Raw genomic sequence first — 12,481 nt, forward strand, 5'->3', positions numbered from 1 at the left:
ATCACTTTGGGACTTCCACCATATTGAAATTAAATCTCACTTACCTAATTATGCATTTTCATCCAAATTAAGCGTGTGAGCAGTGTCATCATAATAGGGTAAGGAAAAATGCTTTAAAAAAATTTATGATTTGACCCGAATTATGGTGTATTAAATAAATACTTACAATAACACAGAACCAAACTGACGGCAGGGCTCATGCTCATTCCTACAACAAAAGGACTAAAGATTTGCTCTGAATAAAATACTCAGGTTTATATGGCACAGTTCCAGTTTATTTTTTAAATGTTACATTTGTGCTAGATAAAAAAATAATACAGTCCGATTAGTGAAATTCTTTTACTGTCCAACATCGCGCTGCATCGCGTTTGTTTTACCTTGAAATGTTGAAATGGTTCATTATATTCTATAATACAAACAGTTTATCTAAATCCACAGTCGTATCACTAAATTGGAAACTTTATATACTTTACAATTTTAACAAGCAAAATTGAATTCCCGCAATTATTGTTTAGTTTGCGGAACATTCCTATTGCTTTTTATTTACTTATATACGCTATGTGTACTGAAAGTGCCTGGATTGTTATAATTTATAAACGATAATTGATCTATACAGTTGTATCGTCGGCGGCCGCAGTCGCGGGACAGACTAATGTGTATTCCGCGGCGCCGTCGCGAGCCCTGCAGCGCGACACAGCGGCACGTGGCGACCGCCCACGCCACCTACACCGCCCACACTCCACCGGCGCTGTGGAGGGCGATCGGCGGACAATCAATGGCAAGAATTCCACGCAAACTTACACGAGTCAATGGAAAACAAGTTGGCAGTGATGTGGACACGTCCGGCTTGAGATCGCCGCGGCGCCCGCTGTGTCCGCGGCGGTGTCGCGCGACCTCTGGCGACGCAACCGCCACGCAAATAAATAAAAAATTATTCATTTAAATTAATAAAAAATAAAGAGTTCGAAACGATTGTAGCGTTACGTAACTATATTTACAATGTTACACTTACAACTAGTTATAAGCATCAACTATAAACATTTTATCAACATTGAAGGCACATGATTCCGCACCCGATTCCCATCTGTGCATAACGTACGGCGCACTCGTCGCTGGCAACACTCCACACTGTACTTTCTTTTAATATTAACGCGCGACGATACCGGGGCCACTCGTGTCGAATAAATCGCTTATTTCGAACAATTACAATGGGAATAGTAAAAAAATGTAATAACGAATCTTTATAAAAAAATGTAGATCAGCCAAGAGTGGAGAGTTCACCGGTGATTAAACATCGACAGTGGTCGGCCTCGGTGCCGCCGCGCCATGGACCGGACGTGACAAGCTAACTTACACATTATTACACAATATGCGAGAAATAAGTACTGCACGATTTACATTGCGCGCTATGTTAGCCGGGTCGGTGTTGCACGTTCCCATACCGTTCTTATAACGAGCAATGCACATCTGGACTAGCTACAATTTGAGTTTTTACAGGGGAACTCAGTCTGGCATTTTACAAGTAGGTCCGTTGTGTTCAGTCATTCACGCGTCCACGGTATTGTAATATAAACGTAGACGTTTAAACATCCGAGCGATTCGAGCAACAGGAAAATTATAAAATATAAAAGAAACAAATATGTCGTCAGCTAAGGATTCATTCAGCTAATGATGGAATAGTTTTTAACAATCACCGCGAGGTCGAGGACTGCATGCACGCGTAGACGTCTGAACACAGCGTCAACTGACAGAATAAACGTTCATATATTGCTATACACTATCGAGCTAATTAGTACTATTCACAGCTGCAGAACGGAAATTTATTATTATAAATTATATGTCCACTTAATTAGCGTATTTTAAATTCATTTATATTGATATTTGATTGAGATCCCATTGTTTTTTTGGAAGTATATTATGATTTTGTATAACAATTTTGTTTTGTGTGTAATTCAAAGGGGAAAATGCTGTCTATCTGTTCAAAATTATGCGTATTAAAATCCTGAAATGTCTTGTTTTTTTTATATTGTAACAATTTTAAATATTTCGTGCAGATAAACAGCAAATTCAACCATCAAATTGTGTTAATTCATTACAAACCCGTCAACTGCCGAATATCCAATAACAGCCAAACTATATATTCAAAGAGAACGTTTCGTAAAATCTTAAAGTTTTAATTTTAAATGAAATATACAAACTAAGCAGTCATTCAAGTAACACTAGGAATATAAAAAGAACGTTGGCGCACTATCATTCTGTCGTTTTAAATATCGTACAATAGTAAGCGTACTCAACTAGCTCCAAGTAAAAAAAAAATATTAAAAATAATTATTAATTAACCAATAAAAAGCTAAGTGTCAATGAGGAACAGAATTTTTACAGTATAGCTCACGCGTTATACCCATTATTCTTATTTGTAACGTAATCTGTTTTAAAATAAATAATTATACTCTATCGCCGCCCCGTCTAGTGTTTAATTTATATTAAATTTGATTTTGCAAGGCTACGGAAACAGTTCTTCCAGCCTATTGTTATAAAAAAAAAAAAACAAAATAATATTACGGAAATACGCGTAAAGTTCTGAATGGTTACAATGTATAAATAAAACCAATTTTAAAAACAGTTTACACCTTAAAGAAAACCACAAGAGCCTCTGCTACATTATCGAAAGTTCTTATTTAGACAGGGCTTTATGGTTATTGTTCACTTGCACACACATACACACACACACACATCTGTGATCAACTTAACACAGACTCGCGGAGCCGCAAAAATGCTTTTCAATTCTCGTTAACCCTTACGGGAAACATAAGGCTATAAACTTGCCTCAAATCAACTCAATGGTTACAATAATGCGACGCACCAACCTTTAACTACGCTTATAGAATAAATGGAGAATGTGCTGAGTAGTAAATACCTAAACAAAATCGACTCTGTAGAGAAACAATTCGATTATGCGTCCATTTCATGTCTTTTGTTGTTTGGTTGAAGTCATCGTTCAATACACGTAACTTTTCTGTAGACATTAAGTCTATAGGCCGCACAATCGCTTCATCTCTCTCACACTTTGCTACTCGTATTCATTTCATAGCCAAACACGCCCAGTACATCTACATTTATCGTGAGATGATGTTTTAAAACATGATGTGTAGGATAATAATGAGGTTCTTTGAAAGAAGATTGTTGTCGTCACATCCTATATGATCTTTTACACGTGCCATATTACATTGTAGTTGCTCAAGTTGTGCATCTTCTAGCAACGTTGTGAGCTCTTGTATACCGTTTCTAGCAAGCGTGAGTCAGATGATTCTTTATAAAACATCGCCGAATGAAATTCTCGCTTGAAGTATAAGCAGTAAATGTGGGAGAGTGATATCGTGATTGTTTGCCAAAATATTCTTTATTCACTGATGAATTTTGAAACAATGTTAGCAGAGGTAATGACAAGTCCGTGATTTTATTTATTAACGTAATGTCAAAATGTTCTTGTATAATATTTATTTATCTATTTAAAAAAATAGTATGGTGTTATATTTAAAAATTATTGAATTATTTTATAAATATAAATCCTGATCGTTCAATCGTCAGATAATGTATAATTCTGACATGTTTTCTATCAAAAACCTATAAATCATCTTAAACGATTCGAATAGCTCAATTCCCCTGCACTTCTCTCATACTCCAAGCAAGTACAATTTTTTACTATTTTTACAGGAATGTTGCAAAGAGGCAAGTTTACATCTTTAAATCCAATCATATAGAGATAGAACTGAGTTGACGTTTCGGCAATTATTTTATTTTAATATAAAATAAAATACGGACTATACCACGCACAACTAAGGTGTCACTTTCACTTCAGCAAGTCATCGGTCGTCTATAAAGGTACACGCATATGACGATAATCTGGCTGAAGACGATGCTAAGCTGTTACCGACTGTAACACGTTTAGTTGCGTTTGAACTGCGTCATCAGCTTGTTGAAATAACGTTGTACGCGTTAGTTTTAAACGTTGACAAACTCGGCCAATCACGGTAGAGAATATCACGTACGTCCTCGAAACGACCAATCAAATTACGTTCCTATTTTGGAATTTAGAAACTGCAGCGGTTGTATTTTATGCGAGCTGATGTGTGGTGTAGTGTGTGGCGCGGTGTGGCGCGGTGTGGCGCGGTGTGGCGAGGCGTGTGGCGGCGCCTAGTCTATGCTCTTGACGCGCGCCATCACCTTCCCCTCGAACATGGGCAGCGTGTCGTTGTCGTTGCTCACCTCCTCCTGTATCACGGTGTCGAGGTCAGCGCAGTTCGTTTTGAAGAAGTATCTATAATACATAACAATTGTTTTATGATTATATTATCAAGAAATAATATAAAGGTAATTTTATTAAATATTTTAGGTTCTATTTTATCTTGATCAGTATTAAATTGAATGAATGAATTTCTACTAGCCGAATTTCGGCCACGGCGGTCAATCTCAACGGAGACCAGCCAGGTACCCAGGATATATTATAGTGCACAAGTGTGTGCGCAATAACAAGTACTCTCTATTGTGTATTACGTGGTGTTATATATTAAATATATTACATAATATATTATAGTTTAAGGCAAACAATAGTCTAATCAAATCAGGTGTAGTGTATGTGTAGTATATTATAATGTATTGATATTGTAATGGTTTACCTATAGTTTCCCTTCCTGGGCAGGTACTCCTTGAACACTTTAAGCGTGAGCGGCGAGGCGGGCACTTTGAACCGGTACGGCACGTTCTCGTCCAGGAACGTAACCACGACCACGGTGTGCGGCGCGTCCTTGCCGGCGGCCCGGCGCTCGGCGCGCTCGGCCCGCTCGCGCGGCTTGTCGCGGCGGCGGTGCTCGTCGCGCTCGGCGCGCTCGGCCCGCTCGGCGCGCTCGGCCGACGAGCCGCGCGACAGGTGCGCGCGGCGCTCGAGGCGCTCCAGCCGCTCGAGCCGCTCGGAGCCCTCCGCGATCCAGAGCAGGATGCGCGGCTCGACGCCGGCGGCGCTGCTGGTGTTGTCGCTGAGCACGGACACGCCGCTGTCGGTGAGCTCGGTGACGGTCTTCTTGGAGAAGGAGCGGCGCGTGAGCGGGTGGTCGGGCGGCGCGTCGTAGTGGCCCGAGTCGGCGGACAGCGCGGAGGGCGCGCGGCGGTGCGCGTGGCGCGCGCGGCGCCGGCCCGGCGGCGACGCGCCCGGCGTGCGCTCCGACCACACGCGCGACACGTGCTGGTCTGCGCACACACACACACACATGTTACAATCAAAAATTAATTTACCAAGTTTATACTACCAAATTAGAACAAATGCATTTTTGTTTTAAGGAATTCGAATTATGTGTGTCTAATATTTATATCCGTCACTCCATGATTCCCATACGACTTTCCACATGATCAATGATATTAATTAATGTTATAATAATTTCGAACCGTCCGCGAATCTGTCCGTTTATATACATTAATTACCAATCTGCAACCAATAACTTACTTATTCATACTGGCTATCTATCTTGTACAAAAAAATCTAACTCAAAGTGCACTTAATAAATGAATTTCCTCGTCATCATATTTGAACATCAAATCATAACCATAAGTTATATCTAGAAAAAGAGAGAGCTGTACTGAACGTAATTTATGAGGCCATAGAGTTGTGAATCTTACCGAGTATGTCCTGGTCGTTGTCGTCGTCGAGCTGCAGCTTCTCACGGATGGCGGCCGCCACCAGCTGCGGTGGCAATGCTTGGCTCGACGCCTCGTCGCCCTCGCCCTGTCAGACAGGTACTCTTAATTTCTTCACACATTTTTTTCAAAATAAAAAAAGATAAGTTACAATAGCGATATTAGTCTGCACAGGCCGACAAAAGATGTTTTGGCAACGTATTCAGTTTAAAAATGAGGATGTGTTGGCGCTCCGTTCGTACCTCGGCGAGGCGGCGCTCGAGGCGTTCCTTGGCGTCCTGGTCGCGGCGCACGCGCTCCAGCTTCTCGATGAGCAGCGGCGCGAACTCGGCGGGCGGCAGCACGCGCAGCTGCTCCGCCTGCACGCGCGCCGTGCGCGGGATCACCTGCGCAACACGCTCTGTCACACAGCCTGCTGGGCCCTTATTCTCTATGCCACACGTTACTTTGATACTGCGTAACAAGCACATAACGCAACGCGTCACGTTTAGGACTATAGGATTTGGCATACAGAATACCATTCTAAGCACATTTCACGAAGATAACATGACACGGCCGCGTTACGCGTTTACGCTGTCATACAGAATAAGGGCCCTGAACCTTCAGCGATACTGCTCCCAACTGAACCACTTCATAATACACCAACAATTAATCTACTTATTTTCGTTGATTTCTTTACAAATGCGAAGAAATGAATTTATTTTCATCACTCTCCCGCCATGAGACCCGTTGGCCTGTGTCTTTGTATAATTTGGATTTATAAAATTTAAATTTTGGGTTCATGAACCTAAAGTTGTTTATACTCCAACCTTGACATTGTCGGTGCCTATGAGCGATAGAAAGTCACTTAATATCAGCTGTGTGTGTGTGTGTGTGTGTGTGTGTGTGTGTGTGTGTGTGTGTGTGTGTGTGTGTGTGTGTATGTGTGCGCGTGTGCGTCCGTACCATGGCGGTGTCCTGCTCCTTGTTGATGACGGCGTGTCGGTCGAGCCCGTGCAGGCGCGGGCGGTGGCGCGCCTCGCGGGACTCGCGCCCGCGCGCCGACATGCCGTCGCTGCGGGACACGACAGCCAGGGTCACAACTCGCGCAATATATATTACTTATTATCACATTTCAACAAACAACAAATTCAAGTTGGTTTTAACAGAGCGATAAATATCGAAAACAAAATATCGATTGGAATAACAAATTCATATTGACAGGAATGTTTCGTTTTATCATAAAAACTATAAAGCTATGTACACAAAAATAAATTTAATTATATAGTATATAACGAATGATACTAAATGATGTGAGTAAGGGTACACACACAAGCGCAAACATGTCTAGTCGCTATGAAGGAAATAAATAATTACAACTAATAAAGGATAAATGATCTAAGCTTAACAAACCATACGCTTAGACTAACTCTGTGCGTACTAAATAAATACTAGACTACTGACTTACTTTTGTGGATGTTTGCTTCCTTTTAAAAGTTAAGGAAGAAAATAAAAAGCTACCTACTAATGTAGATCTTTGTCCAATGTCGACACGCTGTTAACAATTTTATTTACATGTACATTATGACCTGATACGCAGCTGATTTGGGATTGCAAAATAATTTTATTTGTTGTGTTTAAATTTTATTGTAAGATTTCAAAATATTTTACGCACGACGGAAAATGAAACAAGCCTCTCCACTATAAGTAATTAATTAAATAATACTTTACAAACATAATTTTAAATGAAATTTTGCCGAATGAATAGTGAATATATTGTTTACCAGAATATTTTGATCATATAAATATCTTTTATTTAATTATATTAATTTATGAATATTGTCGGAATAGCTAGACCTGTTCATAACAATTTTTTATTCTTCAAATATAGTATGTTTGTGGTTCAATAGTGCCACCACACTTGGCGTATTGGCGCAAACATTTGCGTTATTTGGCCAAGCCAACATCAACTTTGTACATAAAGTCCATCCGCGCGCGAGCTTCGAAAAATCTTATGGAATGTTCAAACAAATATATAATGTAGTAATTATGTCGATATAACGTCACACTCCATTAAGTCATTCGTGAACACTTGACGAGATCCGTCGGAGCTCGCGCGCCGCAGTTGCAGTTCGGAGCCGAGTGCAGCTCGAGTGTCGCGAGACTCACAGACTGCTGCCGGAGAGCGACACGGCGTCGCTGTCGGCGCGGCCGCTGCTGAGGCTGGCGCGCTCGGAGTCGTGGCGCGAGGCGGGGCAGTAGCCCGCGTACGACGCGTGCGCACTGTACACCGAGCGCTTGCGGTGTCTGACACGCGCGACATAACGCAACGTGTGCGGGTACGGGCGGACGGTAAAACAGCACAGCGGGCATGCAGGCAAAACATGGGGAGAAACAATACACGAAATAAATCAGTAAAGCTGTTGGGCAAACACTAAAAAAGGGTAAATAAAAAAAAAGGTTTGTTAAATCGGTGCTCGGGATCTGTTCATGCTATGCTGCGGGGTCACACGTTATGAACTTAGCGTACGCCAGCTCGGCTTCCAGGTGGTCACCGCTTCGCGATTTATTTTTCAATGTCGGAATATAGACATCCAGAAACCACCTGAATTAAATGAATGTGATGCAAATGTCAGAAAAATTGGTCATTTTCGACAGGTTGAAATTTTGCTGCCCGTTTCAGCATTGCCAATAGTTTCCCGCTAAGGTAACAAATCAAAAAGTAAATCTACGAATATCTACAGCAAATTAAAAGTGTGTTTTCTACTACAGCCTTTTCAGATACGGTGCATAGGGCTGCCAACTCATTAATAGGACTTACCTTACACAGAATCAAATAAATTAAATCTAAACAAATGTTATACTTTACAATATTATATTATTATTTAACATTCACAACAAGCACAAAAGCTATGGATATTAAAAAAATAATGAGATGTAGAGTTATTTTAAAGCGTGGTTGGCAGCCCTATCTCTACTGGTGGTGAGTGGTGTGTGATGTGGAGTGGTGGTGGTGGTGACTCACGGCGCGACGTCGGCGTGCAGGCGGCGCGACTGCGTGGCGAGCAGCGCGTCGTGCGTGAGCCGCGCCGCGCCCGCGCCCCCCGCCGGACCCCCCGCCTGACCCCCCGCCGGACCCCCCGCCGCGCCCGCCAGCTCCTGCCCCTCGTGCAGCGTCGCCAGCCCGTACCCGCCGGCGCCCGCCTGTGCCACAACGAACACAACATCTATCACAGTACTCACACGCGTTATCGCACCTCTATTCATAAAAACACAATCTCATAACAGACAATAACAAACTTACTTCTCTTACTAATAGGTATCATAAATGTGAAAGTTAAATTTGTAAAGGTGTTTCGATGTTTTTTTAGGACCATAATCCGTATAAGCTGAACGGGATTAGACGTTATTCGGCACACGCATTATTTTTATAATAGATGGCGCTGGACTCGTACCGATGGCACTATGGATTGGTACTATAATTTTCGAAGTTTTACGAAGTTTTAGACGAAGCCGCGAGCAATACCTAGCAGTAAAATATAGTCTAACCTTTTAATCAATTTATTTTATTTCTAACTCAGTGGTATAAAAATATTCTCGCGATTATAACAATATGGTAGTTTTCTTTGTTTGATTTTGTACATTATTCTATATATAACAGAAAATTACACGAAAAATAAATTCTTCTGTAAAATCAAAATTGGTTAAAGAATTCAGCAGTTATTCGTATTTGTAATATTGTTGTGATTAAAATAGAGGCTTCGTGGGGTTATTGGGTTATCTCTTTCTCACGCACGTAGCGTTATGGCGTGTGACACTCTGTGACGTCACAGTTTGCTATTACTGTTATTTGATAGCTAGGCCTTCCACCAAATTTCAAACCTTTATAACTGTAATAACTTATTATTTTTATATGGACTTAGAAAATTATTTTTCGTTTCGATTTTGGTTGATATACATTTTTGATAGATAAAGTGGTCAACCACCCTATTTCGTATGTGGTTAGATTGACTACTCGTTGACAAGGTAGAGAGTTAAATAAAGGCCGGGGCGCCACGAAGTCCTCGTAAGTGCCAGTCCTGGTGAGTGTCGGTACCTCTCTGGACGGGTAGGGCGGCGAGGCGTCGGGCGAGGACAGCGGCTGCGTGGCCGCGCTCACGTACGACACGTACGCGTCCGACCGCAGGAACGCCTGGTACGTCGTCTCGGTGATGGCGCGCGTCACCTGCACACCAACTACGTTAGCTTGTTTGTAATAAACAATATTACATCAATTAAGCAAGAGCAATAAGGTTATAGCATCCGACATGTATGCTACTAATATGTGAACACAGCGTTTACACATTTAATTAAAATCTAAAACATAATAATGAGGTCTAACTCATAAAGATAAAATTATGAAGTACAAAAATAAACGGTATTGTCTATACCAGGGGTGGCCAACCGGTCGATCGCAACAAGTCCAGTCGATCGTGGCAAGGCAAAAATATAAATACGTAGAACAGACCGCGCAACATACCTAATCACTAACTGCTGCACGCATCGTCTTGTATCATTTTTTAATCAAAATTATAATAAATTGTGTACTGAACTATGTTGTTTCATTCAAGATTTCAAGATATATGTAACTTAGTAGATCGCACAGAGTATCAGCGCTATTATATTCACACTTTGCAGACATTATATCCCGTGTCCATGACATACGAAAACAAATTCTAATCCGAAGCGATACAGGTATGTTATTTAGAATTGAAAATATTCACAATATTTTTTTAATCCTCTTTACTACTTACTTATCCAATCTATAATATTGCCACATATCTTTTGTGTGGGTATTCATTGGTTGTGGTGTGTTGCATACGATCGCATGACAGACTTGATTGTTTGTCTATCCTTAACAATATAAAAAAAAAAACAATCCGCACCTCTTGTTCCATGTTGTCGAATATAGTTTTCTCGATGTTGGAGCCGTCCTTGAGGCTCTGTTTCACCTGAAGCTTGAGCTCCTCGGGCATCGCTAGCTGTGACTTGCGCAGGAATCTAAACAAAACAACATGCATGTTAATATAGCTTTTGCCCGCGGCTCCGCCCGCGTTAAGTTTTTCGGGCTAAAGTTTTCCGTTATAAAAGTCACGCTATATATTTTTTCGGGAGCCTATATTCTTCCCAGGGTCCCAAACTGTCTCCATACCAAATCTCATCTTAATACGTTGGGTAATTTTTGAGTTTAACACGTTCAGGCAGACAGGTGCAGCGGGGGACTTTGTTTCATAATATATTTTTGTAGAACTTTTTAAGAGGAACAATCCCGTCATACATCATTGTTGCATAACTTTAACCGTTTACGCGGCGCACGCAACGGAAGCTCTCAAAACTAATTAATTTTCCCCGTTTTTGCTACATGTTTCATTACTGCTCAACTCCTACTGGGTATAGCGTGATGATATATAGCCTATAGCACTCCACGAACAAAGGGCTATAATAAAGTAAAAAAGAAATTATATACATATGTGTCTATTGGATACAGCGGACTCACTTGTATATAGCGGAGACGACCTGCCGTATCTTGGCCGGCTCGTACTCCTGGCGCAGGCCCTGCACGGCGAAGTAGAAGTTGAGCCGGTCCACGTGCAGCCCGCCCGCGCCGCCCACGAACTTGCGGAACAGCCGCACGCCCTCCGCGTCCTGGGAACACCACGTGCTTACATCACGCCTTCTCCCTTTCACGGGCAGGCAGGGGCGTTGTCACACCCGTACATCGCAGCCTTTGTAACGTTGTTTATCACTGTCCAAGTCCCACAATTCAGTCAGGCAATGGCGACTTCAACAGAACTATGTTATGCAAAAACGTGTTAATCTTAAGGAACATCAAAACGAGGTCAAAATTGAGAGTATCCAAAAAATACTTTGTAATAGAATGATGTCAAAAACAATAGACTATATACTGGCATTACAACTGCGATTTAATTGAAAAGAGATAGGTTTGCCATTCAGAAGTAAATGGAGTTACATTTACTTCTGAATGTTGCTTTTGTGGCAGAATAATGCACAATAGGGCTGTGACCAGCAGTCCCGTGACTAGGACTGTGCCACCGGTGCGAAAGCACAGGACGCAGACCCTATAGTAGCGCAGAAATGACCAGACCAGGAGCAAGTCCAGGGTGGCACCGTGCGCATATAAGGCTACCTATGGCAGCAGCAGCAACTCACCTCGAGCAGCTCGTGTAGACTCTTGGCCCAGCGCATGTACGGCGGCGAGGCGGGCGAGCGCGCCGAACTGCCCGACGAGCCCTCCGTCTGCTCGCGCCACGCCATGCTGACCCTGGCGGGGGGACCACATTAGTATCACGCCGCACCCAATGCGTACCCACGAGCATGCCGCTCGCCTGATAGTAAACGATACCACCACAAACGGTACCAGCGTCATACGGAATTTTGAATTACAACCATTTCACAAAAGCAAAATATTTTTATCACGATCTTTGATACGACTAGAAGCGAAAATAATGAACATAAAAATCAAAACCCGAATTGTGTAAGCTCCTTTTTGGAGTAAGTTAAAAACTGCACATGTTGCATACTTAGAGAAATGTGGTTGTGCGAACACATGTTTGGACTGAGATTTGCTCTTCTCCTCCCCTGACGCCGGCGGCAGAGACGACCTGTCAGCAAGCTTGTGCTCCCAACCTGCAACCGAACGACGACCATACAACATATTACAATAAATACTTTATAATATCTTATCGAAACTTTTTGAAATGTAGATTATGCGTAGTGTAATAATACCCCTTTTTATAATAGATAAATGTCTACA

The 12,481-nt window shown here is 42.1% G+C and overlaps 1 protein-coding gene across 3 annotated transcripts in view; it reads right to left on the reverse strand.

Annotated features, from left to right (window-relative positions):
* Positions 1–253: 253 nt before the first annotated feature.
* LOC115444835 (axin) overlaps positions 254–12,481 on the reverse strand; it is a 102,144-nt gene continuing 89,916 nt past the window's right edge. For all 3 annotated transcript variants that reach the window (XM_037437748.1, XM_037437749.1, XM_037437750.1), the window contains 12 exons: positions 12,249–12,354; positions 11,878–11,989; positions 11,204–11,352; positions 10,593–10,707; positions 9,764–9,892; positions 8,693–8,871; positions 7,837–7,974; positions 6,634–6,742; positions 5,931–6,074; positions 5,671–5,776; positions 4,677–5,244; positions 254–4,318 (listed from right to left, as the gene is read on the reverse strand). In XM_037437748.1, coding sequence (XP_037293645.1) covers positions 4,195–4,318; positions 4,677–5,244; positions 5,671–5,776; positions 5,931–6,074; positions 6,634–6,742; positions 7,837–7,974; positions 8,693–8,871; positions 9,764–9,892; positions 10,593–10,707; positions 11,204–11,352; positions 11,878–11,989; positions 12,249–12,354 — 1,979 coding nt within the window. In that variant the 3' untranslated portion in view covers positions 254–4,194. The remainder of the gene's footprint in view (positions 4,319–4,676; positions 5,245–5,670; positions 5,777–5,930; positions 6,075–6,633; positions 6,743–7,836; positions 7,975–8,692; positions 8,872–9,763; positions 9,893–10,592; positions 10,708–11,203; positions 11,353–11,877; positions 11,990–12,248; positions 12,355–12,481) is intronic.

The sequence above is a fragment of the Manduca sexta genome, chromosome 12, assembly GCF_014839805.1.
Source record: "Manduca sexta isolate Smith_Timp_Sample1 chromosome 12, JHU_Msex_v1.0, whole genome shotgun sequence".
Classification (NCBI taxonomy): domain Eukaryota; kingdom Metazoa; phylum Arthropoda; class Insecta; order Lepidoptera; family Sphingidae; genus Manduca; species Manduca sexta.